This window comes from Aspergillus puulaauensis, chromosome 5 (genome assembly GCF_016861865.1).
Source record: "Aspergillus puulaauensis MK2 DNA, chromosome 5, nearly complete sequence".
Lineage (NCBI taxonomy): Eukaryota > Fungi > Ascomycota > Eurotiomycetes > Eurotiales > Aspergillaceae > Aspergillus > Aspergillus puulaauensis.
Window position 1 is genome coordinate 4038686 of NC_054861.1, and position 26755 is coordinate 4065440.

The 26755-nt window shown below is 49.2% G+C and overlaps 11 protein-coding genes across 11 annotated transcripts; 6 read left to right on the top strand and 5 right to left on the bottom strand.

Moving 5' to 3' along the window:
• Positions 1–1739: 1739 nt before the first annotated feature.
• Positions 1740–2707, top strand: APUU_51580S (uncharacterized protein; the record flags this gene model as incomplete). The annotated part of the gene is made up of 3 exons (XM_041706703.1): positions 1740–2273; positions 2329–2432; positions 2491–2707. 3 exons carry the CDS (start codon positions 1740–1742, stop codon positions 2705–2707), a joined length of 855 nt encoding a protein of 284 aa, XP_041559063.1.
• Positions 2708–3819: 1112 nt separating this feature from the next.
• On the top strand, positions 3820–6033 carry APUU_51581S (fungal specific transcription factor domain-containing protein; the record flags this gene model as incomplete). Its single annotated transcript, XM_041706704.1, has 5 exons — positions 3820–4164; positions 4215–4295; positions 4350–4987; positions 5049–5234; positions 5289–6033. 5 exons carry the CDS (start codon positions 3820–3822, stop codon positions 6031–6033), a joined length of 1995 nt encoding a protein of 664 aa, XP_041559064.1.
• Positions 6034–6783: 750 nt separating this feature from the next.
• On the bottom strand, positions 6784–7200 carry APUU_51582A (uncharacterized protein; the record flags this gene model as incomplete). The annotated part of the gene is made up of 1 exon (XM_041706705.1): positions 6784–7200. The coding sequence occupies one exon, from the start codon at positions 7198–7200 to the stop codon at positions 6784–6786; it is 417 nt and encodes a 138-aa protein (XP_041559065.1).
• Positions 7201–9917: 2717 nt separating this feature from the next.
• Positions 9918–11550, bottom strand: APUU_51583A (aldehyde dehydrogenase family protein; the record flags this gene model as incomplete). Its single annotated transcript, XM_041706708.1, has 4 exons — positions 9918–10614; positions 10672–10960; positions 11021–11180; positions 11233–11550. The coding sequence occupies 4 exons, from the start codon at positions 11548–11550 to the stop codon at positions 9918–9920; spliced, it is 1464 nt and encodes a 487-aa protein (XP_041559066.1).
• Positions 11551–12765: 1215 nt separating this feature from the next.
• Positions 12766–14466, top strand: APUU_51584S (M14 family metallopeptidase; the record flags this gene model as incomplete). The annotated part of the gene is made up of 2 exons (XM_041706709.1): positions 12766–13015; positions 13073–14466. The coding sequence occupies 2 exons, from the start codon at positions 12766–12768 to the stop codon at positions 14464–14466; spliced, it is 1644 nt and encodes a 547-aa protein (XP_041559067.1).
• Positions 14467–14739: 273 nt separating this feature from the next.
• On the bottom strand, positions 14740–15282 carry APUU_51585A (F-box domain protein; the record flags this gene model as incomplete). The annotated part of the gene is made up of 1 exon (XM_041706710.1): positions 14740–15282. The coding sequence occupies one exon, from the start codon at positions 15280–15282 to the stop codon at positions 14740–14742; it is 543 nt and encodes a 180-aa protein (XP_041559068.1).
• A 1164-nt stretch (positions 15283–16446) lies between these two features.
• On the top strand, positions 16447–18218 carry APUU_51586S (uncharacterized protein; the record flags this gene model as incomplete). Its single annotated transcript, XM_041706711.1, has 4 exons — positions 16447–16684; positions 16737–17750; positions 17810–17909; positions 17960–18218. 4 exons carry the CDS (start codon positions 16447–16449, stop codon positions 18216–18218), a joined length of 1611 nt encoding a protein of 536 aa, XP_041559069.1.
• A 702-nt stretch (positions 18219–18920) lies between these two features.
• Positions 18921–19641, bottom strand: APUU_51587A (glutathione S-transferase family protein; the record flags this gene model as incomplete). The annotated part of the gene is made up of 2 exons (XM_041706712.1): positions 18921–19532; positions 19588–19641. 2 exons carry the CDS (start codon positions 19639–19641, stop codon positions 18921–18923), a joined length of 666 nt encoding a protein of 221 aa, XP_041559070.1.
• Positions 19642–20709: 1068 nt separating this feature from the next.
• Positions 20710–21940, bottom strand: APUU_51588A (TauD/TfdA dioxygenase family protein; the record flags this gene model as incomplete). Its single annotated transcript, XM_041706713.1, has 4 exons — positions 20710–20864; positions 20920–21294; positions 21350–21679; positions 21736–21940. The coding sequence occupies 4 exons, from the start codon at positions 21938–21940 to the stop codon at positions 20710–20712; spliced, it is 1065 nt and encodes a 354-aa protein (XP_041559071.1).
• A 922-nt stretch (positions 21941–22862) lies between these two features.
• APUU_51589S (uncharacterized protein) lies at positions 22863–23919 on the top strand (the record flags this gene model as incomplete). Its single annotated transcript, XM_041706714.1, has 2 exons — positions 22863–23277; positions 23333–23919. 2 exons carry the CDS (start codon positions 22863–22865, stop codon positions 23917–23919), a joined length of 1002 nt encoding a protein of 333 aa, XP_041559072.1.
• Positions 23920–24668: 749 nt separating this feature from the next.
• APUU_51590S (uncharacterized protein) lies at positions 24669–26438 on the top strand (the record flags this gene model as incomplete). Its single annotated transcript, XM_041706715.1, has 6 exons — positions 24669–24907; positions 24976–25015; positions 25065–25193; positions 25238–25722; positions 25788–26249; positions 26315–26438. The coding sequence occupies 6 exons, from the start codon at positions 24669–24671 to the stop codon at positions 26436–26438; spliced, it is 1479 nt and encodes a 492-aa protein (XP_041559073.1).
• Between the last annotated feature and the right edge of the window lie 317 nt (positions 26439–26755).

The window sequence follows — 26755 nt, forward strand, 5'->3', positions numbered from 1 at the left end:
AATCAATAATACATTAATGATAATTTATGGGTTGATAATTCGAGCTCAAGGGGACCTTGATGAAGAAAGGCGCCGAGATACTTGCTACTCCTGAATGTAACATTCTTAATATCGCATTGTACGATAGTATATTTGAGCGCTAACGGGAAGGGAATATGTGTGAAATCAGACCTAAGATGTCCGCGTTAAATCCGTTAGGCCGATAATCATGGACACTACTGAACCAATTTGACCTTCGGCAGTCGAAACCAGAATCAGCCTATATCAATCGTTGCTCGTTGCCTGCGGCAGTTGGAACACACAGTGACTGACCATTCGCGTAATCCTTCCGCCTGGCACACCTATATTATGGCCGATGCTCTGTCGATGGACATCAAAGGGAGGGTGTGCCGCCACGTTGCTAGAGATCCGGGAACGGAACAAGGTTAACAGACGGCTTTGTCCTATACCGTAAGGTTCCTAAATGAACAGAAGGTAACTAGTTTGGTAATGATACGGGATTCCTAGCATTAGGCCTCGGGATGTTGGCTCGGTCCCGCAGATTTGGCCCGAGGGCCACCACCGACCACATACTAATATTGTAAAGGTGGCAGTGTGCTTTGTTTTTAAGACCTTTCTACTTCACGGATGGCTAACCGTTGAGGCCAAAAGTTTGTAACATCTGACTAGCCTCATTCACAATGGTGTTTTCTTCTCGGTACCAAATAGACATTCCTTTAGTTGATGTTTTGACCTACTTGTTTGGTATGAGCCGCCACCATTCGACCCTTATGTGATAATGCTAAACAGAACCTATTGTTTTAGATACACCTGAGCCGACTGAAGATAAGGCCCTGTACATTAGCGCAGAGAACCCGGAATGGACAATCAGCAAGCTCCAGCTGCAGGACCTTGTGTGCAGACTCGCAGGCGGTTTATGGAAAGTGGCCGGAGTGAAAAACAATGATGTTGTTTTAGCGATTTCAAATAACTCTGTGGGTACTCAAAGGAGTGAAGGCTCCCTAGCGGATGCTCACGGCCTGCATTTAGGTCTGGTATCCTGTCATCACCCTGGGTGCAATTTGCGCTGGCGGTATCTTCACTGGCGCCAATCCAAGATATACTGAGACAGGTACATGGTCCGACCAGCTTGTTATTCTCCAGGCTTGGCTAAAAAATAGCTTCCAGAGCTCATCCATCAGCTTAATGTTTCCGGCGCCAAATGTGTATTTACGGACAGTGAACGGCTGCGGCTGGCGGTGCGAGCTGCAAAGTCAGTTGGAATCCCAAGAACATCTGTTTTTCTTATCGATGATGAGAAAGACCCCCAATCCATTAGGTCTTTACTCAACCACGGGAGACTTCAGTGGGAACGTCTGAGTGATTTCGAGGTACTTTCGCAGAGGTAGCCACTTCCTGGTTAGAAAGTATTGAAGCAAAGCTGAACCCTTCACAGGCCTGCAGTGCTTAATTTCAGCAGCGGAACAACAGGCCGGCCAAAAGCATGTGTTATCACACATCGTAACCTGGTAGCCAACTCGGAGCAAACACTGCATCTGGATCGAGTGTCCAGAACAAGACAGTCCGACCCAACATTTGCTACCGGGGATATCCATTGCGCCTACGTCCCGTTATACCATGCTAGTACGTGTTCCATTCCTGTGGCCCGATATCAGAGCATCAGGGTTCTCACCATATATGCAGTTGGCCTTTTAACGTTTAGCGTCATCAATGTGCGGCGAGGATGCAGCACAGTCATCATGGAGAAATTTGACCTGCGGTTGCTGCTCGACAGTATTCAACGCTTCGGTATTACATTTTTATTCCTTGTCCCCCCCGTTGCTGTAATGCTCACCAAGACGCCGAATCTATCTGAACATGATATTTCGAGTGTGAAGTACCTACTCTGTGGCGCGGCACCTCTAAGCCCTGAGACCTCTGCAAAGATAGAGGAGATCTTCAGCATAAATAAGGCGCGTTGCAGGCAGGGATGGGGCATGACTGAGGCTACTATGGCAGTCACCCTTTTCGCACCTGATGAGTTCGACCCATCGCACAGAGGTGTTGGCTACATAACCCCGAACATGCAGATCAAGGTTGTTAAGGACAACGGCGAGGAGGCAGGCTATGATGAGGAAGGCGAGGCGCTGATTCGCGGCCCAAACATCTTCAAAGGATACTATAGAAATGAAGTGGCGACCCATGACGCGTGGACAGACGACGGGTGGCTCAAAACCGGTGATATTGTTACTATCCAGCCAGATGGGCTGGTAAGCATTGTCGACCGCAAGAAGGTCGGGTCCGCCTCGATATCATGGGAATAGTACTGTGCTGACAGCGTGGATATAGGAATTGATCAAGGTCAACGGATTCCAAGTGGCCCCGTCAGAAATTGAAGGATGTCTACTAGAGTGCCCAGGCGTCCAGGACTGCGCGGTAATTCGCGTAGAACGGTATATAATATCTCCCTCGTTCTGGCGCTCCTTCTGGGGTCATGCTAACAGGGAACAGCAATGGTGGGGAGCACCCACAAGCCCATATCGTTCGAAGCGGAGATGATGTTACAGCGGAGTCAATCCTGGCGTTCATGGAAAAGAGACTCTCTAGTCACAAAAGGCTCAGCGGGGGAGTTGTGTTCACAGACACCATCCCCAAGTCGCCGTCAGGGAAGATCATCCGCCGCATGCTCAAGGATCAGCACGACAAGCAGCGAGCAGCGCATCTTTAGTGGCGGAACAAGGCGGAGTGGCGATGACCAGCCCATCCAGCACCGTTTGAAGCAATCTTGTGGGGGGTTGGATTTCGGCCGCGGCAGAAATTAGGATTTGGGCCGAGTGCGCCGAGGGATCGCGGGCATTTCCCTTTTTTATACATAGTTGATCAATATCTTTCCCCCTAGTTTCTGAAGAGCATGGTACCATGACACCAATTCACCGAGAAAATGGTCTGCAGTTTCTTGTAGAGTACCCCTCATGGCGACAGTAGAGTTGTATGTCCTTCCGATGTCACCCGACGATGCTTTTGACAGTAACAGTTGAATGTCCGGCACCATTAATCTGGTAGCCCCCTCCGAGTACTTCTCGTGTGGACCAAGGCCCGAATTGACCAGATCAAAGAGGTGGGGACTTGAGCTATCCAGTGTCAATCCATCAAATTAACATTAGTCCTTTGGCTCACCCCGCACCCCCGCGATTCCCCGTGCGCAAGCTGCCCCGCGGGGGAGTCCTAGGGTGCCAAAATTGTAGATTTATTAGTTATTACCGACCAGCCCTGCACTTTACAGCTTCCCAACCTTAGCACTGTGGCCTGGTTCCATTCGGCATCATGAAAGACAGCACCTTGGACGGCACCGTTTATGGCGCTGCGCGCCCGCGAGCGACAAAGGCCTGTTTAGCCTGCCGGGCTCGAAAGGTGCGCTGTGATGCCGTACATCGCCAGGGGCAATGCACAAACTGCGCTCTCGATGGACGCCCGTGTGAGGTGAAAGCGAGACCGACCAAATAGTGAGCAAACGACAGTCCTGGATCTCCAATGGCCCTCAGCTGAATGTCGTCGCTAGTCATTCTTCCAAGAAACGATGTATTTCGAATGACGACAACGCCGCCCCAGGGGACATTCCGCACAAGTCAATCGACGATGGATCGCAGCCAAGGCCGTCAATCCAGGGCCCGTCCAGTACATCCGCCAACGGCAAAGACCTGGCGCATAATGACAGTGATAGAGCTAATCGGAGTCGTCCTAGTCAAACAAAATATGCCAGTCCTTCTATTTTCTCTTTAGGTATGTCATCCTATCCATACAAGTCGAGCTGGCTCAGGCCCAACCCTAACAGCGCCCGAAATGTCAGCAGTTCCAGCACAGAGCTCTACATTACCAGATGTTGGACCGAAGTCCACTGCAGATACCCATGTGATTTATTCGTATTATCCTTTCCTCAAAGCCGATCTTTCTCTCATGTCCGAACAAGACGTCCGCTTCCTAGACTCGCAAGGATGTTTCAAGATCCCCGGTCGACAGGCAGTGGACCAATTCATCCGCGAATATTTCCTCCATGTCCATTCCGGCCTACCACTCCTTGACGAGTCCGCCTTCTGGAAAATGTATTCTACAAGCGGCAACTTGCCACGAAGCACTCCATGTTTATCCCTGTTTGTGTTTCAAGCAATTCTCTTCGTGTCATGCAGTGTACGGATAGCCCTGTTTCTCCACTGGCTGGGCTGGCTGACTCGCTCTAGTTTCTGCTTCCTGCAACCATCCGATCTCTGGGCTTTGAATCCACACGGAGTGCAAGGGCAACATACTACCGGCGTGCCAAGGTACGTGTATCCCATACTGATACCATCAAAGACCTGGAACTGACTCATATTTAGCTGTTATTTGACTTTGGCGGGGAATCAGACTCCATTGCAAATGCTCAGGGGGCACTGCTGCTCTCATATAATGCCTCAATGCGCGACCGTAAAAGAGTTAATTCTCTCTGGCTAGCAACAGCCATCCAGCTGGCGGAAGACAAAGGGGCGCATCTGGCTCACCTCACTCCGGCTAATTCATTAGAGAACAATGCGTTAAAACGGCTGTGGTGGTGCTGTATTATCCGGGACCGCATTCTCCCTCTTGGCGTGCGGCGGAAATTGCACATATCCTTTGATGACGGTGACCTGAAGGGTATGGCATTGACAGATGATGACTTTCGCGATGAGATAAATGACTCCCGAGTCTATGATAATGAGACCAAGAGACTATTGGTCCGACTGTTTATCATGCTCTGTGACCTCGCAGGACCCCTTGGAGACGTGATTCTGACTATTTACCCATCAAACAAACCAATGGATATTTCATCCCTGAGTCCATCGAAGCTTCAGCAGAGACTCGACCGCATCCAGTCGTGCAAGCATGCCCTGCAGGCTTGGTTCGAGAGGGCAGTCGTGATGTTCCCAACACCAGCTAGTATTATGGGTACCAGTGAATCCCTTATTCTATACACTAACCTGATGTATATATATTATCAGTACGTCCTTTTCCCTGGCAGACAATATTGTGTTATAACGATACTAATCTATCATGTCTAGCTCCGCCCGACTGGCCTTGTACCAGCACGAAGCACTGATCTATACCGCGGGACTGCCTGGGCTTGGGTTCAAGGATAACCAGTTACCTCAGAGCATAGTACAGCTGGAAGACGCTGCAGCAAAGATCACCGAAGGCCTTAAGGAGCTTATCCAGCTGAAGCTTGCAAGGTATCTTCCAATAAGCGTGTAAGTGTGACAGATATGTGCAACGATATATTCACCACTAAGACATATTTCCAGTGTGGCTTTTGCAGCGGTGCCATTGGTGCTGCACATCGTCGACGTGAAGCTTTCTACCACACCATCCCAAATAGCGCAGCGGCAAGGCCAACTCAACATCTACATGCAGGCGATGGAAGGGCTGCAAGCACAATATGATGGTACAGATGAGGTTTGGCTCTTCATACGAGCGGTTGTCGATTCCGTTACAGGCGGCGGCTCGAGCCCGAAAGAGCAATCCTATCTGACCCACGGTGATGATGGCTTGACTCCGAAATATGCTTCTTCGTGCGAAGCCCTCCAGCTCCCCTCGAATATTCCCGATTTTGTCCCGGCCACCAGCAATTGGGGAAATATGCTTCTCCAGCAACCTGCCCTTTACTTCCGACTGACCCACACTATTGACCTTTCACTGTCTATGGGACGCTACCCCGAAGATTCGGAGCTCCCTGTCGTACTGAGGGCTACACGTCTTCCACTTTACCAAATTAGCATCGGCGATATGCGTGACAGGTGCGGCTCTAATAGAGACAGCGATGCACTTTACCAGTGGGACCCGCCCGACGACTTGAATGACCAAGACTCCAACGGGTCATCCGTAGCGGAATCCAATATGGTCGATCCTTTGGGGAACCCCGAGGGTCCTATGAGATATGATCATGCAGATCTAGGTCTGCAGGTGTCGCTCGATGCCTTTGAATTTGATTTTGGATCGGGGAGTGCCAGTATATTTCCGCAACCCTCGCCCACGCAGCTGTGGGAGTAATACTACAAGGCTGGGTAAGAACTTTGTAAGTTTCTTGTATATAGTCCCGTGGCTTCAGTGCCTCACCTTTTTGGATTGATTCATAATCTGCTTTCTTCAACGTCTGTTCTCGATAGCTATCTGTCGACCTTTGGATACCGCTAGGATTCCCTTCGAACTGAGCTCACTATTGGTCAACGTCCGCTCGGTCAGAGTTAGATATTTCGTATGTTTTGTGTTTGCTATTTTAGTTAGTGGGCTGACCCCTACTTCGGGTGTCTTTATTGAAGGATCGCTGCTAGATCCAACGAATCAGATCTTCCTATTCGTGTGGTTAAGTGCTAGTTCATACGGACGTAGCGATTCCCAACACTGTACTAAGAAGGCCAAAGTCCTTGTCTTCCCTGCCATTGTGGGTTGGCCCGAATGGATTCCGCCCGAATTTCCACCTCGGCCGGAGCACCAAGAGGGGTTCGTTTGTGTGACGAGTATCTTGCCATTGCCCCTTCAGTTGGAGACCGGGGAGTTCTATTACCACATGGGATGCTTGTAATTGTGCATACTCCGAGAATTCTTCGGGTTGTCCACGGTCGATAGTGTGCCGTAAGCGGACGATACACTAAGTGCATGCATTGTGATGATTGCCTTCCAAGGCAAGTTATGAGACAAGAAGAGTGTTAAGAAATATCATAGAATCCACAGCGGAATATATTAAAATAGGCGACGTGTGTTATCTTGCTAGAGCAAGAGTACTAAGATACAGCCTATTCTTCACACCTCGATCCCCTTGTAAACATCCAACGCCGCGGCCTCAGCCGTCAAAAGCTGATCTCGAATGGATTGGATCCGCGGGACAAGTTCAGAAGTCTTGTTAACCCGCTCAAGAGTCCCTATCCAGAGTTTGGTCGAGGATTCAATCCACCCCAGTGCGACCTTTACGATGGTGGGAAGACCCATCCCAAGCTCGCAAAAGCGAGCATAATGGACCGCACTCATTCGTTGGAGGACATCCAACAGAAGGGAAATATTTTCCTCTACCTGTTGTAAGACGCGCTCAACCTGTGCCTTCTGTAGTTTGCCATCAGGTTCAGCTGCTGCACAGGCAGCTAGAGTCTTTTCGGATTTGTTAATAGCCTGTCGAGCTGACTCTGCTTTGCCACCGATAGATCCAGCTCCAATGAGGCCCATATTGGCGGGATCCGGTTCGACCGCCTTATGGAGGGACCCTGGACAGAGAGGGAATGAACAAGGCCATTCGAGATAAGAGGCAGATAGATGTATATAACTCACGAGCTGCTTGAATAAGACCTTCTATCGCATCATCCACCCTTTCCCAGGGGGTCTGCGAGCCCCCAAATCCAAAGACCATTTTGTTGCTGTTGTGGTGGAAATCGATAATTCCCTGCAGTGGGTTGGTGAATGACTCTCTCACTGCGACGAGGGGACAGTGTAGTTGAAATACTTCATCACGCCTTTTCGTTTTTCAGTTTTATCGGAGTTTAAGCACGGAAGCCCGTGTCTGAACCCAAGATCCGCGGCCAAAATTCACCCAGTATCTCATTGTCTGTTTATACCGAACCCCGCCTGAACGAGGCTGCTATAGCCCGCTATTGTTGACCACAACATGATGCCGAGGAAGAAATCGGTTTTCTAGGAGCAATCACGGGGGTAGAGGTTGTATTTCCAGAGAAAAAAAAAATAAAGAAAATCAATTGATGCAGAACCCAACGGAACTCCACGGAGATGCTCAGTGGAGGCTACCAAAATGGCAGCAGGCGGCATAAATATACTTTCTCGTTTCTTACAACCATTGGCAACACCCATGGTTCTACCATGGGAATGTTTCCTTCCCCTCATTCACGCACCCCTTTCAACGCTTTAAATTTGTTTTCTCTCCTCGTGTGTTGTCATGGCAGGAGCTCAAAAACGCAGGCGCAGACAGACATTTCCAATTGAACCCTGTCGAAAAGTTCCTTCCTTCGATAGCACGATGATGGACCTGACGGATAGAAGCAAAAATTTATTCATCGTGACAATCGTGATGTTGTTCCTTTCGCTTGTGTCAGTCGGCCTGCGATGCTTCGTCCGTTTAAGACTAATAAAGGCTTTTGCATGGGATGATGGCTTGATAGTGTTCGCAATGGTATGAGATTTCCCGCAACAGTGTGACTGGAAATCTAACTTGTTTTTAGGGATTAAATATTTCCCTTTCAACATGTGCTATTATCGGAGCGACATATGGTATTGGAAAGAAGAATAAAGATATATATGTTCCCGACATCCCCAAAGCACTATTGGTATCAGCCACCGTGTCAAACCATGGAATACAGCCACTAACTATAATACAGTACTTCTGGCTTTGCGAGGTGATTTATATATTGACTTGTATAACCGGGAAGATATCAATTGCTATCACAATACTTCGGGTAACAGTTGAAAGATCACACAGGATTATCTTATTCCTAGTTATTATATTCACACTTGTTGTTGGGTTTATGACATGGTTTATCTTACTCCTACAATGCTATCCTGTCTCCTACTTTTGGAATCCTAAGCAAGATGGGGGCTGTTTAAATACTACAGTCATTATATATATTTCATATATATATAGTGCCTTTACTGCTGCGTGCGATTTTACCTTTGGAATTCTACCTATTGCAATTGTTTGGAACCTACGAAAGAGTCTTCTGACCAAGATTGGCGTAGCAGCTCTCTTGGGCCTAGGCTGCTTGTAAGTTTTCGAATATTACTTTATAAAGGTGCTGATACTTTACTGATCGGAACAACCGCCAGGGCGAGCACCGCTGTCCTGATTCGCATTCAATTCGTCCCTGAATTCAAAAGCGCGGACTTATTGTGTAAGTATCTGATAGTACACCTCGTCACACCTTGGTAGCTTATGCTAAACGAAGTGGTTTAGATGGTGCTACTCAGATATTGCTATTATCTGTCATCGAAACTGGCATTGTCATAACAGCTGCAAGCCTAACCACTCTCCGACCATTATTTCGACCATTCCGCGATGGAACGTTCAACCATCCTGTAAGCCATATTAGCAGAAAGGTCCATACAATACTGCAGAACATGAACATACGCACAACATCTCAATTGTTCGGCCCTAGTGTTGATTTTAGAAGCCCTGACACAAATGAAATGTCAGCTGAACTTCAAGAAAATGAGTGCATATCAGAGGCTGGATTCACCCGCTCACAACTCCGGACTTCTGCAAATGAGGATTTAGATATCGGGAGTTTGTTTGAATCGTCCTGGAAGGTTGCTTTCAACAGTGTATAGGAGTTGCCGTTATCAATAAGTGGTGTAAGCGCTCTTGTAAATCGACTATAAAATAAAATTCTAAATACATACCTGGACCTCATTCTTTTGCCGCATGCCATCCGGGGTAGATTATTTAGTATTCTTTTCCCAGTGTTCTCACTGCACCCCAACTTCCAGATTCAGGGTCAGTCACCCAAAGGGAGTCAGCCAGCAAATCCATAACTTCAAAGTCTTTCTTGGGTGGTTTATATTAATGTAAATTAGCACTAGTTCCCCAGGAGCTATTTGTTTTTAACTCTCTGAGCATGAGCAATTGGCCGAGCGAGTCCGGCCGATGTCATCACGGCAACTCCCGGCATATTCAACCGCACCAGCAGCATATAGTTTTGCGTGTTTACTGGATCGATTGGGACAATGTCCCGGCCCAGCGCCCAACAGGGGGACCCCCTTTGTGAATTGCAGGGTTTCTTCAGTTACAATGGAATGAATTTTACGGGTATGCTAACATCTGACATGATCCTATGAGTGGCTGGGCTGTTTCGGAAGGACCGCGGTTATAATCGGCGTTTCATTGCACAAGAGAACCATGCACTGCCCTGAGTAGGAAGCATAAAACCACGTTTAAATCACTAAGCACTGGCCCTGCGAAAGTAAAGGGTCTGTGTGTTGCAGTACGCCCTCAGGCCATCCAACCCCCACGCAGCTCCAATTCCACTCTTCTTGTGGCCCCCAAAGGCAGCCGTGGGTCGAATAGCCAGATGCTCGTTGGTCCACACACTGCCTACCTCCACATCTTCCGCGATTCTCTGGGCCAGGGTTTGATCATTTGTCCAAACGGAGGATCCTAGGCCCATATTGCTGGTGTTCGCTCGGTCGATAACCTCGTCAACATCTGACCATTCCAACAATGGAACAATAGGTCCAAAGGGCTCCTCCACGACAATTTTACTGTCATCCGGAGGATTATCAATAACTGTGGGATGAACGAACAAGCCGTCCGTTGCTGTTCCAACAACGCTTCCACCGGTGGCAATGGCCTGCTTCCGCCTCTGAATATCATCCAGGAATAATCCAACACGGTCATACTGTAATTTGTTCTGTACTGGCCCCAGGAACGTCCCTGCCTCCAAGCCATTGCCAATCTTCAACGCCGACACGTATTTGACAAAGGCGTCCCGGAAATGCGCATATATATCTTTGTGGACGTAAATTCGTTTAATCGCAATGCATATTTGCCCAGAATTCAAAAAGGCTGCATTCGCCACCTGGATGACCGTTTCCTCCACGTTGACATCAGAGCAGACAATCGCGGCATCGTTCCCACCACTGTATGATACGTTAGAAACAAATCTCCTGGGAAAGAGAACATTAATCGAAACATACAGCTCGAGTGTAATTCGCGTTAGATTTTTGCTTGCGCTCTCCATGACTTTCTTTCCAGTAGCTGTTGACCCAGTAAAGCTGATCTTGTCAACCCCGGGATGTGCCGTTAACCAAGGGCCAAGGCTATCATCGCCGCTCAGCACCTGAATGACACCCGGGGGGAAGAACCGTTGTGCCAGTTCCACAATCTTGATACCGCAATACGGAGTGAATGGCGAGGGTTTGATAATGATGGTGTTGCCGGTCATCACCGCCGGCGCCAATTTACCGCATAGCAGCATGATGGGAACTAGAAGTAGGTTAGACAAGCTGTGCTATCCAACGTTACAAGATCGCGAATTCCACATACAGTTCCATGGAACAATGCCAACCACTACTCCAAGTGGCACATATCTTGTTTGTATATATTTCTCGGAACTGTCTTCCACTACTTCCTCGGGAAGGTCAAGCTCACAGGTCCCGGCCAGCCAATGGGCACCAAAGTCGACTTCCTGTTCCGCGAACATGGTCTGCATTATCATTAGCATATAGCAGGTTAAGAAGGGTGTAAGTATAGCATACCGGCTTTCCCTGCTCGATTGTGAGTAGCCTGGCAAATTCCGCCTTGTGCTCAATTAGAGCAGCAGCGCAGGCCCCCAGTTGCTCCTTTCGGTGCTTAATAGAGGTCTTTCTCCATGTCTTGAAGGCCGATTTGGCTATTTCTATTGCATTTTCGACGTCCTCGTGGGTAGATACAGGACAGGGGAAAAGCTTTTCATTGGTGGCGGGATTAGTGCCGCATCGGGTGGACTCAGTGTAGCTGCGTTGTCCATCAATTATGTTGGAGAAGGTTGAAAAGTCGAGCTTATTGTCACTGCTTGCGGTCGTTGTTACAGTCATATTGCAAATACTTTGTACAGACATGACCAAGTCTTTGTAGTTGATAGCTTTGGAAGTACGTCCGTTTCGAGGTGTTGGAATCTGCGCATCAAAGCCCCGGAGTGGGCATTTTGACGTTCTTAAAGTAGTGCGGTAGGTAGGCGAGTTGCTACATTGCTTAGACAGTAGCATAGAAGCCGGAGCCGTCAGGATTTCTACCTCGCCTTGAACATCACCGAGAAGCCCGGCCGAGGTGGATGTGTCTCTCTATCGACACTCGGTTTAAATATTTCGGCCGATGCTTGCGGCGTGATCTCACCCTATCGTCTCCAGTCCTGGACCCATCAATTGCTATTATTGTACCGGCGAATACCCCTCCCGGCCTTTCTGGGGTATAACGTCTCTATTTTCAACATCGAGTTTGCAACAAACAGGAAGCTGAAACTTAATCACCGTTCGCCGCTAGGGGGCCGATTCTTGGTAGCGGAGTGCGAGTCCGCGGCGGGCCGGCGTGACAGAGTTGATATTACCCAGTAGCGACAAGGCCCGGGAACCTGGGATATATATTAGATAGTCTATTAGCCGCGTGGTATATATGCTATAATAGTGTTATGCGCCGCTATGTACAGGCGCTTGGCAGGCATGCCTGACATTTATATCTGATTTTATTACCTGCGTTATAACTCTAGATAAACCCGAAATAGTTACAATGATCCAACAAAAGATAATGAATAACGATTGCCTAACTACTGACCCTACTTATTTGAGTCTCATTCCCATGCCTCTATAAGCTGTCTGGACATGGCAATGCCGAATTCAGCTGGCTTGCGGGGCTCAAATCCTACAGCGACCGTCCAGAATGGTTCTGTGCCAGAGTCAAGAATAGACGACATGGCTTATTGCCGCATGACGGTTTAGTTTATGGTAGCGAGATTACTATCAAAGGCACGCAGGCGATCGTCCTACTCCAAGTTACTTTGTGCGATAGTAAGTGGGGAGACTGGAGCTTGGCTTGGAGGAGATACGCCGGTTGTCTGGATATAAGTGGCTCAGCTATCTACGCCAAGTAGACACGCAGCGGGGAGGCCAAGAAATAAGATGAGGGGGAAGAAGTCAAGGCAATTTGGAGTGCTGTTCCAATGCAACGGTAGGAGTACAAAATGGAGGAAGATCTGCTGTTATTCTGTCTCTCTTCTGCCCCATCCCTGCCTGTCTTGCATGAAGAGGTCCGCAGAAATGGTTCCAATTCACGTCAAGCTGGGAGCAATTGCCTCCACGGGTCTCTTTCTCGGCCTTGCCTCTGTCGCAAGCGCTGTTACGTACGGATACAACCATGTTCCGGTCACAAAGGACTCTGAAACAGTTGCTGGTGCTTTCGAGAACATCGACGATATTCAGCTCTTGTCTCCGGCCTTCCTGACACCGGATATCCGACTTCCTGGATTCACCAATGGCACTCAGGGACCGTCTTCGCAAGGCGATATTGGTAGGTCTACCATTGAGGATGTCCTCTGGGTCATTGAACCTGACTGAGACATGATAGAGGAATTCCTCGAGCAACTAGCCGGACGCAACGACTACATGACCTATGGCACCGCCAACTTCACCTCGCAAGAGCACCGCTCGTTTCCCTACATCCACCTCTCCTCCAGGCGCAGCAGCTCCATCCGCCGCGGCGACTCGTCAGGCAAGGTGCGCGTGTGGATCCAGGGCGCTGTGCATGGCAATGAGCCCGCCGGCGACGAGACCACACAAGCCCTGCTAGGCAAATTCGACGACGACGCCGAGTGGGCTGCCTCAATTCTCGACAAGCTCGAGCTCGTCATTCTCCCGCGGTATAACCCCGACGGCGTGTTCTACTTCCAGCGTACTCTCGCCACCAACCTCGACCCGAACCGTGACCATATCAAGCTTGCTAGCCAGCAGACGCGTGATATCAAACAGCTCATGAACAGTTTCAACCCGCATGTTATCGTCGACATGCACGAGTACACTGCGAGTACGTCTTATGGCGGGGGGGAGTACGTCCCCGGTTCAGACGGTCTGTTCTCCGCGGCGAAAAACCTCAATATCAACGAGGGGATCCGCAGGCTCTCCGAGGAGCTCTTCGCCAACAACATTGCCGACGATATGAAAGCCGCTGGCCTCCGCGCCGAGCCATACGTGACCGGCTCTTCTGTATCGAATTCTTCAATCGTCGCCGACTTCGCCGAGGCTGGCACGGACGGCAAGATTGGTCGCAACGCAATGGGCTTGACCCAAGCCGTCGTCTTCCTTCTAGAGATGCGCGGCATTGGGATTGCCGATCAAGAGTTCCAGCGTCGCACTGCTGCCGGTCTCACCATGCTGGGTAGTATTGTCCAGACTGCTGCCGATAATGCCGAGAAGGTCTTCACGACCGTCGAGGACGGCATTGAGGGGTTCATCGGATCCGGCGACGATATCGTCGTCACGGACTACAGTAAGACGGAGATTCGCCCCTTCACGATGGTCGACAGGAAGAATGGTAGTGTCGTCCACCCGTCCGTCCGCTTCGCATCCACGACCCCTTCCTTCGCTAATCTCACTCGCTCCCGTCCGGAGGCCTATCTGATCCCCGTGGCCTGGGCCGACCTCGCCGAGCGCCTTCGAGTCGCGGGCTGTGAAGTCGAAACGCTGGATAAGCCGTTCGTCGGGGCCGTCGAGGCGCTGACTATCACTTCCGCCGAGATCGATGCCTCCTACTACGAAGGCGTGATTCGCGTGACGGCGACGACGGAGAGCAGTGAGCGCGAGCTTCACCTGCCAAAGGGGAGCTTCCGCGTAAGCACGAGACAGAAGAATGCTGCGCTGGCGATGGTGGCGCTGGAGCCGGAGAATATTGACTCGTATGTTTCATTCAATATTGTGCCTGTGGAGGAGGGAGATGAGTATCCCATATTTAGGATCTTGTCCTAGATATATAACTTATAGCCACTCAAGTGAATATATCCTGCAAGCTTGGCGAGGCCGGTTGTTGATCACCGTTGAAGGTGTACTGATATTCCTCTGTTATATAGCCTTCATACTCCTGATATATATTATAGATCCGATAAATAGTCAGGAAATCGACAAAACTATCTAGACAGGATGCTTGGTAGAAGTTATTATGCGATAATGATTAGCTTAACAACATGCCTAACTATTGAGAGAATCAAGTACGTATGGAGTCTCACGGTCTTTTGTTCTTCTTTACGCAAGCCTCTTCTGTCGTGCCTTGTGCGCTTCAGCCTCAGTCCACCGTTCCAAAAACCTCTCCTGGAGCTGACAATCACGGCATTCATCCATGTAAACGCCCCTCTCCCCCCAGCCAAGACCGAATCTCCCGCAAGGATAGCAGACGACATGGTGCTCTCCTAAGATGACGACGTGACAGCCTCTGGTATAGCGCGCCGTTGCAGGAAGAGGAGAGTTTGCATTTGGGCTTGTGCCGCATTCCACGCAGAATCGTTTCCCTGCTTCCGCACACCCTTTCGCTTTCTTCTTCTTGACCATGTTGTCTGCGAACTTTGCCCTTGGGCGTAGCCGCATGCAGTCTCGGCATGTGTATAGGTCTTTTGCGAGCCCGAAATCCGAGACTTCGACTTGCAGGAGCTGCTGGATGCAAAGTGGGGGGATGAGTTCGCGGAAGGATTGGCATACTGCTCGCAGATGGAGATGCTCTGGGGGGCCGAGGTAGTCGATAATGACGTCGTGGATTTCTCGTGGAAGGCTGAAAATAGGGCATTTGGCCATTTCGATGGCTCTAGCCTTGGGGTTTCAAAGGGAACAGAACCTGGACCAGAACCTGACACAGAACTTGTCCGTACACAGAAAACACGAAGCAGTCAGCAGAAAGGCGAGGATGCCTGATCACGTAAGACGGCGCCTGTTGGTTATTAGTATTGTCCTAACTACTATAAAAAAGGCCTTTTATCATTCACAATAACCCTACATTCCTCCTGATTAAATTTATTGTTGAGGAGTTGTTAGATCCTTGGTCGTGCGTTACAATTCTATTCTATGCATAAACAACACGGATATTTTTAAAAGTCTGATTGATGAAATCTAGCGATCCTACACTAATACACGGGAAATGGAGGTAAGCTTTACTTAGTAAGATATAGTAAACTAGCACACGGGACTAAAGGTCCCAAATTGATTTGGAGGTCATTTTGGAGGACGGAGACAAGCTACGAGATATTCTGCAAACCTCACCGCTACTCTCATATACAACATAATGCAAGCAACAGAGGAAATCCAGAACCCCTTACATTAGGATAGCATATCATACGACAAAGAACACTGTGAGGAAGATATATATTCCTGCCTTCACTCAAGCTTCTGCCTCTGGTGTCGAGGCTGCTCATTACCGAAGTTGAAGTTGATGTCGGATATCCAGGCCAAGCCCTGTGAGCTGAAGGCAATTGTATATAATTACAACGAAACACAAGCGCTATTCCCTTATCCAGTATTCGACCAATAAAGCCACCAGGGAAAAGAATACTTAAAACGCTAGTGAACTCCGCCTAAAAGTACATTATCTACTACAGCATCAAGCATGTCTATTATATAAAATACTCTCAGCTAGAAAGGCCTTATCACCATCGCTCAAGTTTTGGCGTTGAGAATGTGCTTCGAAATGCCCGAAAGCACGCGACCAAGCAACCCCTTAAAATTAAAATAGAACACACACTCTTGCCGATTCCAGAGAATCCGAAAGCCAATAAGAGAATCCGCGGTGATCGGCCTCGGAACGTGCAGAGCGAATTATGACAGCAACTTAGGGTCCACTTTCAGCAAGCTGGATCAGGTCCCACGTAATGCCAAGTCCTTAGATTGTCGCTGCCTTGTGGAATATAAATATAAGGCCATCATCCGGTGTTTCTTCAGGCCAACATCTCACACCGCGTCGACAACATGAACTGCCCATCGCGAACCGACGACACCCTGCTGCACGATGAGTGGAATCAGAACCCGCCCACTCTTGCCCCTGACTTGACGACCCGCCAAGACCTCAATGGTATCTCGAATGCACGCGAGAAAAAGGACGAAGAGGGGGAAAAAGCATCATGGCAAGGGGATCATTGGATGCATCATCCGCGGGAGGAACCGATTCCTAGCAAGGGGCCCAAAAGGGGGTGCGAGGCGTCCTTAGGTATGAACAACTCAACTAGCTATCTGTCGACCAATACTTAGGCAATTAACAGGACGCCTCGCTCCCCAAAACATCAAAACCGATATTTCATCCTGGCAAAGAATCAAGGACTTGGGTCTATGGCTGCTCTCGGTGCTCTGCGTTTCAGCACTGATCTCCCGCGACAGTCTGAGCAAACATCTGTCTCAGAGCCTGCCACCAGTCACCCTCCTTGATCAGGACTATCCCGAGCCAGTTAAACGATCAAGCTGTGTTTCTGGTGGTGTCCGCAGTGACTCCTATGACCTAGGCCTGCATATCGCTGCCTTGTTCATTATCCTGGGAACATCAACAATTGCATGTGCATTCCCTTTGCTTGCAACTAGGTTCACACGACTGCGTATCCCCGGGGCATTTCTCTTCTTTGTCCGCCACTTTGGAACTGGTGTGCTGATTGCCACCGCATTTGTTCATCTTCTTCCGACCGCTTTTGAGTCGCTGAACAATCCGTGTCTGTCCAACTTCTGGACAAGTGACTACCCAGCTATGCCGGGCGCCATCGCATTGGCTGGCGTTTTCTTCATCACCGTGATTGAAATGGTATTCAGTCCAGCTCAAAGTATCTGTCATGGTGGGAACCAGTTGTCCATCCAGCGACACTCGCCGCGTATTGATGAAGGAGCCACGGGGACGCAGATTGATCGGCCCGGTGGAGCACAAAGCTCGCAATTGCCAGGATCAGACTTCCGGCCTCATGTTCGGGATATGGGCCCCCTGGTTGGAAGGTCTTCTAGTATTAGCAGGACCATTAACAATATGAGTGAAGGCAATGAAGACATGGTTCGAGTCGCATCTGCGCCTGAGATGCAAACCCACCAGGAGAAGGGAAACGGGACAAACCAACCAGACCTGGAGCACCATGGCTCTCATTTCGAGTTATCCCCAGAGCAAAAGCAAAAGAAAGAAACGATGCAGGTTTATCTGCTTGAAATGGGTATTCTGTTTCACAGTGTGTTTATCGGCATGTCACTCAGTGTATCCATTGGAAAGGAGTTTGTGGTCCTGTTGATTGCTATTGTTTTCCACCGTAAGTTTCTTCTGTTTCTCTCCTGTTACCTGCTATTGACCTTTGACCGAATCGTCCAGAAACATTCGAAGGACTTGCACTGGGTTCCCGGATTGCCTCACTACCCTGGTCGGAAAAGCAACTTCAGCCCTGGCTCATGTCATTGGCATATGGCTGCACGTACGTGCATGATATCTCTTCTCCCGGCGTTGATATACTGACATATACAGTACTCCGATCGGCCAAGCTATTGGGCTCGCAACCCATACGCTCTACAGCCCTGATTCAGAAATAGGCCTGCTAGTGGTTGGCATCATGAATGCTATTTCCGCGGGGCTTTTGGTATTCGCGTCCCTCGTAGAGCTGATGTCCGAGGACTTCCTCAGCGACGAGAGCTGGCGCATCCTTCGTGGAAGACGGAGAGTGTGTGCCTGCCTTCTCGTGTTCTTTGGGGCCTTTTGCATGTCTATTGTCGGGGCGTGGGCTTAATTTCACGGGGACTGTAGTAGAAGGATGCTTCCTGGATAGGTGGAGGAGCAAGTAGGTAACCCAGCTATCTGCTCCCCTATGCCGAGGGCACGGGTACCGACAAATATGCATCGCTTATGAGAGTGGAAGTTAGAGATAGGAAGAAGCCGTTTCTTTCGATGAGTTGAAAGAAGCGAATGACTACTTTCAAGGTTGGAAGCATTATGGAAGGTAGTCTTGGAGGTTGATTCACAGAGGTGAATCCGGAAGCCGTCTATTATCTTAGTAATTAATATAAGATTCAACGGTACACCGGAAGGTCTTGCCCTGAACATTAGTAGAATCCGAATTTACAAAAACCTCAGCTGGGCCGGATATTCAGAGCAGAGCTGTCCAAGATAGAATGATACAGGCCAAGAGACCTCTTTACCTACTAAATTAAGATCAGCTTTAAAACTAAATATAGCAGCCTGGTTGATATCCTGGCTATTAAGATCCAAAGCTATAGTTGGTAAAACTAGGCTATAAGTATAAGTTACGGATACCGCCGACTAATATTAAACGAAATATACTAATACTATAATAACCTTCATAATATAATTAAACTTCCAAATCATGCCGTTTGTTTATGATTTCCTTAGTTTGGTAATACAAAGCATCTTTATGATGCAGGCTGAATTTCTTGTGTTATTCATGTGCAGAATCTGTACTCTATCGAATAATCTAGTTCTGAGGGACCTGACGCTTCTCGATGAACTTGGTCTCGCCAAAAGCCTGCTTGACTCCATCAACAGCAATCACGCGTTCATACCAGGCGACGGTGACCGGGCACTTAGCGCGCATCTCGGCGTCGATGCCCATGGAGAAGCCCCAGGCCAGCGCAGAGGCGAGTGTGATATCGGCCATGCTGATCTTGTCCTCGCTGCACAACCACGTGCGATCCTTCAGGTGGGAGTCGAGAAAGGCGAGCGAGCGGGCCAGGCGCTCCAGGGCGTCGTTCTCCGTGGCCTCGTTGTAGGGTTTCGCCCCCCGACGCCACAAGGCCAGCTGCACCACGTTCTCCATAACTTCACCATGTGCAAAGCAGATCCACTGCCGGATCGTAACCCGCTCGACAAGCGTGCTGCCCATCAGCTGCTCGGCGGCCGGGCCACTCAGCGCCACATACTCGGCAATGGCATCCGTCTCGAACAGGTTGAGGCCGTCGGCGCCCTCGAACGTGGGCACCTTGCCGAATGGGAACTTGGACAGGAATTCAGGGGTGCGGTTAGTCTCGCGCATGACGAAGTCCGGGAAGGCCAGCTCCAGGCCGTTGAGGTTGGCTGCCGCCTGGATCTGTTGGGGGCGTAGATTAGCAGGCATTGGGGGGAAGCAAGCATGCGGGACGCACCCTCATGACCCGGGGGCTAGGAATGTAAGACCAGATTTTGCCGAATGGTGCCATTGTGTCTTGGATATGGCGAGCAGTGTGGTTCGTAGGGAAGCAGTAATGCGATAACCGTTTATATATCTGTCTTCTCTTTGTGCAAGTATAGTAGCGCTGCAGGGGTGAAAGCGGATGATGGTATGTCGATTTTTAATCATCATCAAACTTAGGAACAGACCTTGCAAGACTCACTGGCAAAGATGGGCAGCCAACCCCGCCGCCATCTCACGCCGCATTGCTTAACGCCGAGTCAACCGAGTCCACCGAACGAGCCGACGCCAGAATTTCCACACTCGGCGTTACTGTCTCGGCTACGACTATCATTCCGGCTTGCAGATCGCATGCTGTGTCCGGCAGTCGAGGCCCACCGTGGAACAACCGACGATAACCAGCAGATCCAACCGATTACTGCCCTCTCGGTGCCTATGTCGCCAAGACTGACCCACTGGGTATACAGTACAACTCGCATCAATCGTGGAAGACGATCTAATCTCCTGGTGGAGTGTAGTCGTGCTGGGGTTTGTACGCGTACTGTTCCTTCCATGATGGAGATGAAGTTGCCGTGACCATCATGCTTGTTTGTGGCATCACAGCGGATTTTAGAATAGTATTAATGCTCTGGCCACAGACCTTTGACTGTTCCCGTATCCAGACGAGCTGCTGCTCAGTCCGTGAAAAAGGACGGGGTATCTTCCCTATTACTATCCCTGAGGAAGAGTAGCTACATCTTCGTTCTGACAACCTCGGTGTTTAGCTCTGCCAATTGGATATTTGCCCTTGAGGTGCGCAGTCTGCGCTCGAATATTTATTTGACTATGCGCGCACCCAGTTACTATGCAGTGCATTCGACCCAAGGCGATTACCCTGAATTTGCTGGATGAATAATATGACGAAACGCTCATTGAAATCGTAACTTACGAGGGGCTCTGAGTCCATGTACACTACTTTGAATTATGAAAGTGAAGCACGATTGTATTTGAATTTAACGAGAGAAAACCGTGATGGAATGCTAAGACATGAAACGAAAGAACCAGGCATAGACAATCTTGGTGATGGCGTCAATAGAGGATGAACGGTGATGATTGTTTATTCGCCTTTCTCCAGTGCTTCGCGTCTTCCAGTGCTATTTGGGTCATAAAACGGCACTTCTCCTAGACTGACAGCGCGGTGACCAGCCCGTGGACCAACATCTTCGTAGTCCCAGGTCGCTGCGTGATATGTGGACCGGTTATCCCAGATCGCTATCACAGATGTCAGCTATAAGCGGATTGCAAACATGAACACTAGACAACATACCGAGATCATTCGGGTTTTGCCAACGGAAGCGCACTTGCAGATCATGATTCTCCATGATCAAGTTTACGAACCAGTCGGAGAGATGTTTACTCTCTTCATCGGTCAGCCCGTTGATTTTCTCGACATGAGTGCCGACGGCAAAGACACTCTTCCATCCTGTAACAGGGTTGGTGCGGATCACTGGGTGCTCAGCACGCAGCTCTTCCCCGAAATTCTCAGGGGCACCGCGAGGGCCCTTGAAAACCTCGAAGCCGCTATCCTTCGCAAATTGGTTGAATTGGGGCTGCGAAAACGTTGCAGTCAACCCTTCCAGGAATTTCTGGTAAGGTGGTGAGAGCCGGTCATATACCTCGTATCCCGAAGCCCACAGAGTATCTGGACTAATGCATGAGCTCTACAAGATCATAAGAGAAAGAGGATTAATGCTTACCACCGCCAGTCCTTGGGAGAACGGTCAAACGCAACATTGTAAAGTCGCTCGGAATGGGTTCAAAAGTAATGTCGCTATGCCACTCCTTTCTGGCGGTCTGGTGCCGGGTAACACGCGATTTGTACAGCTTTTTCCCCTCCTGCGAGTTGATCACGCTGATCTCGTCATCCTTGACGCTTACCTTTCGGCGTGAGTTGGCAACTGGGTGAATATGTAATCCAGATGTCTTTGGCTTTCCCGACAGCTGTCCAAGTCGCTGCGCGAGTTCTTTTTGCAAGCTGTCAGTCAGATCATCCTGCTTCCGGAAGAAGACTACTCCGCGCTGGGAAACTGGAATAGGGTTATTAGTTATTGGCCTGGAATTATTATGAGAGGCGAGGACTGACTAGTAATGGCAAGATCTCGAAGCAGTTCATCAGAGTTCGGAGCACACAGGAAGTCCTTTACGCTTGCGTTGGGAAACTCGCGTCCAATGACTGGTGTGACATCAAAAGACTCATAAGCATCCAGAGCACCACTTAGCTTCAAAGGCACTCGTCCACGGCCTTCTGCAGCAGGGACTGCGGTCTCGGTGGTAACAGAAAGAGTCATAGCGGTAGAGAGGAATGTACTCGTTATTCAGAAGATTTAGAATCTTGAAACCGTAGTAATCGAAACGGAGGAAAGATGTTCGTTTTATACCCTATGTCATCGAATCTACCGGCATTTCTATCCCGATATATGTCGTCTCGGTTACTGGCCATGTTTGATCTCAACCACGTTTGGATGAATACGCACACGTACATTTCCTCCTCCTGTTGTCCCACATTGCGAAAGTAGACATCCCCACCATTAGAAAGTTTAGTCCTTTGAGTGTTGCTGGAGACTGGAACACTAGAGGATGCGCCATACGATCAGACGCTAACGGGCTTCGGTATAGGGGCCGAGAAAATGACACCCGAACATAAGCCTGTCCATGTCCCGAACGCCGACACCTACCGAGAGAAATGTTGGGGGCGGGTATATAGTGAAAGATCGAGAGTGATTGGCCGTTATGTCAGTACTACCGCCGCCATACCGAAAGCCGAAGGCCACCGAGACAGCAGTACCGGATTTTCCAGGGCCAAATGAAACACGATCGGACAGTTACACGGCTACCAGTCTCTCTGTAGATCGAAAAGCTCTGCAAAATTATGAACGAATCCATCAAGGGAAATTGGGGTTCCTATTTGTGGTGCATAAAGATACCTAAAGGCACTGTAAACAATATGTACGAAAGACAAGCAGAACGGCACGGTATAGAGAACGAGGCTGTTTAGTTATTTGTCGCCTTGGTTATTTTATCACCGTCGGATATACGTAGATATCATCCAAGCTCTCTTTAATGTTACATACTGGGAGGCACTGTTTTACCCGACGTCGGAGTTTATTCTAAAGCTGAACTGTAGATGACAAATTCAAAAATGGACTATAAAAGAGAGCACACCAGCCCCTCTTTTCCGTGATCAAGAACCAAGGAAGCCAAAAGAACAATATGTCTAAGGGATTAATCTTCATGACTGGGGCGTCTGGCCTTATTGGCAGCGCCGCTGCCTTGGAAGCTCTAAAGGCCGGATATCAACTTCGAGTTTGTCTTCGCAGGCCATCGGACCGACTGCAGACAGTGTTGTCAAAGTATAGCAAGCAAGTCGAATTTATTACCATTCCAGATCTCACCGATGAGCTGGCATTCAGTGACAAGCTGGACGGTGTGGAGTTTGTGCTCCACCTTGCATCCCCTCTTCCTCGTGGCACCGACAAGGAGGCGTACTTCACTCCAGCGGTGAAAGGGACGACTGCCTTGCTGAAAGCGGCGGCCCAGGTACCGAGCATCAAGAAGGTTGTTATTACCTCATCCCTGGCTGCTTTTGTTCCATTGGCTGGTGTTCCAAATGGTGGAGTTATCCAAGGTAAGCCGTATTCTTTCCTTGATTCCACATCGGCATGGTATTGACACCTTTTCAGAGGACAATGACTGGGACTTCTCAGTGGATGAAAATGGAAGCTTCGAGGTCCCTGAGAACCCGGCTGCAACAGCCTTCCAACTGTATAGGGCTTCTAAGCTGCTCGCAAACGCTGCAACCTGGGACTTCTGGCGAACAGCCAAGCCGCAGTACGCCTTGGTCACGCTGCACCCAGCATTTGTGTATGGCGAGAATCTTATGCAAACATCCGCCGAGGGAATCAGGGGAGGCTCCAACGAGGCTCTATGGGGATTCATCATGGAAGGTACCCCGACGGGATATATGACGGCAGTACATGTTCAAGATGTGGCTGAAGCGCATATCAGAGCGTTGGATCCGAAGATAGTGGACGGCTCGAAATACCTGCTTGCTGGGAAGAATGGTACCGTGCCAGAGGTTGCGCGGTTTGTGCAAAAGCTCTACCCAGATGCTGGAGCGGTCATCACCGAGGATGCCCAAGGCATTACGAGCCCAGTCAATACGGCTAAAGCGGAGACGGAGCTTGGGATTCAATGGCGCTCGTTCGAGGCCATGGTGCAGGATATGATGGCTCAGCAGCTTGGCTTTCGCAGGAATGCATCGGAATAGATGTTTATGACAGCCAACAAATTAAGGGTAACTCAAGGATCAAATTGAATTTAGTTTTATGTCAAGTATGGCAGGGTGTGTATGTGTAAGTGTCCTTATATGAGGCTTGTTCCACTGGAAGCAAAGTTGCAGCATCTGAATTAATTCCACGGTGTCTACACAAGAATCAAGTTTATTTACAATCAACTTGGACTCATGTATGTATATAGCCTCATGTTTCTGTCAGATAATGACAACCAACATTCAATTTTCCCCTGAATTTATCAGGCCATGACTGCCAGTGTTCAAACCGTGGCTACGCACCGGACAGTGGTAGACCGAGACTGGGCCGTGGCTAAGATGCGCTCAAGCGGGGAACAGCGAGATGAGAAACAGTCGGACAGGCTCCTCCGCGAAGAATTAGGCGACAATTGATCAAGGACAAACCCGTTCTCGGTAGTCGGCAAGTTTACGAATACCTACGGTATGACGCGCTAGAGCATTCTCGACTACGCTCTTAGCACACAGTCTTGGACTACTCCAACGGGCCCACTCCTTTCAGGCGGCTTCCCCGGATTTTCTGGGCAATCACCCCGGCTTCCGTTCCCTGGATTGGCGGCATTTCATAAACAACATTGAGTCCCAACCCTCAGCTCCTTGCCATCGCCTCCTCACTGCAAAAGAAACCTCTAAACCTGCCGAGCCAAAACCGACCAGGTGTCCGTGCTAACAGATACGGATAACAGTGCTGGTACCTTTACGCGAGAAACATGGCTATCAAAGGCACAGAACTGGAGAACGTTGAAGAATTTATCGAGAATGTTGACGATGCCGCTGTTGAGCAGGGAGTTGCGATCCCAACCGATTCCAAATGTGTGGAAGAGTTTACCGAGGACGAACAGAAAAGGATCATTCACAAGGTCGACCGTCGACTTGTGACTGGGTTGGGGCTTCTCATGGGCATGTGTCTTATGGACAGGACCAATCTTGGCTCAACTTCCATTGCTGGGTATGCACCCTTTATTTGTATACTATTACTTGGACCATACAATTGGCCGACTAATGATAAATCCACAGAATGACGGAGGATCTAGGTCTACAGAGCGGCTCAAGATATGTACGGTTAGTCTTCTGTGTTCTGGGGCCAGATACTGATCAGATTGCAGTCACTTGTGCTCTTGATATTTTTCATACCTTATGTGCTGGTACAATTGCCGGTTAATGCTATTGCGCAACATGTCAGCCCTAGATATTTCTCCAGTGGCGCCGCACTGTGCTGGGGTGTACTTCTGGTGGTAAGATGTCACACACGCCTCTCCTCCGTCGCTAACTGGAAAAGGGCGCGGCATTCGTCGAAAAATGGTGGCACCTCATGATTATTCGGGCCTTACTCGGGGCATTTGAATCCGGCTTGTTTGCAGCACTCCTTCCTTTGTTATCTTCTTGGTATACCCGATACGATGTGCATAAGCGGTTCTCGATCAGCTACTTCATAAGCATTTTTATATCCGCCCTCGGACCAGTTCTGGCCTGCGGGTTCATGCAGATGGATGGATTGAGTGGCCTTGCTGGCTGGAGATACATCTTTTTAATGGAAGGGGTCCTCAATTTTGCTGCCGCTATCATCGGTTGGCTATTGCTTGTTGAGTACCCCCTAGGCTCTCACAAATGCTGGATGTTCTTGACACAGGAGGAGGAGGCATTCATAATCCGCCATATAGATGCTGACCGTGCGGATGCCGCTGAACAAATCGAGTTCAACCTTCGTGATTTCCTACGTCCCGCCAAATATTGGAAAGCCTTTACTTACCCTATGATGTTTTTGTGAGTTGTTGTTTTCTTTTCTGTACTATGACTGGCCTGTTCCCTGCTGACTGTGAAATCAACAGACTATCGACTTGCGTTTCTTACTCCATTGCATTTTTCCTGCCTATTATTCTTGAATCTAAACTCAAGTATGGAGTGACCGCGGCACAAGGATTGTCGACTCCCCCATATGTCGCGGCGGGTATCTGGATGTATTTTACCGCCTGGCTCGGCGACAAATACCGCATCCGTGGACCCATCATTATATGTAATTCAGTTCTGTCTATTATTGGTCTGTGCCTTCTTGGCTGGGTTGCATCTCCAGGGGTGCAATACTTTGGGGTGGTTCTTGTCACTGCAGGTTGCAACGCAACTATTCCAACGGACTTGGCCTGGCAGGCCAATAATATCCGCGGTAAATGGAAACGCTCCTTCTGCAACGCTTTGCTCCTCATGGGTGGTGGAATTGGTGGTGTCGTCGGTTCTTTGGTATTTCGTTCTCAGGACGCGCCTACCTATCGCCCTGGAATTCAAGCCTCTATTGTGTAAATGCTCCCATCCCCACTTCAATGCTTTCATTTGAGTATTGACTGTTACTTTCGTCATTTAGGGCAAGCTTTATCACCATGGCCATTGCAATAGCTCTAATGCTACGAATGCATGCCCTCAACAATATGGCCGCCGCTGGAGCTATCGTTCTGGAAGAGCTACCCGGATTTAAATACACGCTGTGAAGTGAAAGGAAAGCAGAAAGGGCTATTTTCATCAGACTTATTATTGAGGATGGTAGCGTCTTTGCCAAATGGTGTCTGGGACCGACGGCCGTGAAGTCATCTACTCAAAGCTTCGCTAAATTCTGAGAAAGCCATTGGCAGCTGCCGAGTCATGTATGTATCAAGCCAGAGTCTCAGAATTTGATGAGAAATTCAACTATCTTGGTGAATATTACTGCATTTTAAAAAATATCTTCCTTGTTTGAAATCTCCCCTTTCGCCCGAAGTTGACGGGGTTATGCTTATGAAAGTAAGTTTTGGGGTTCGGTATAGGGTTG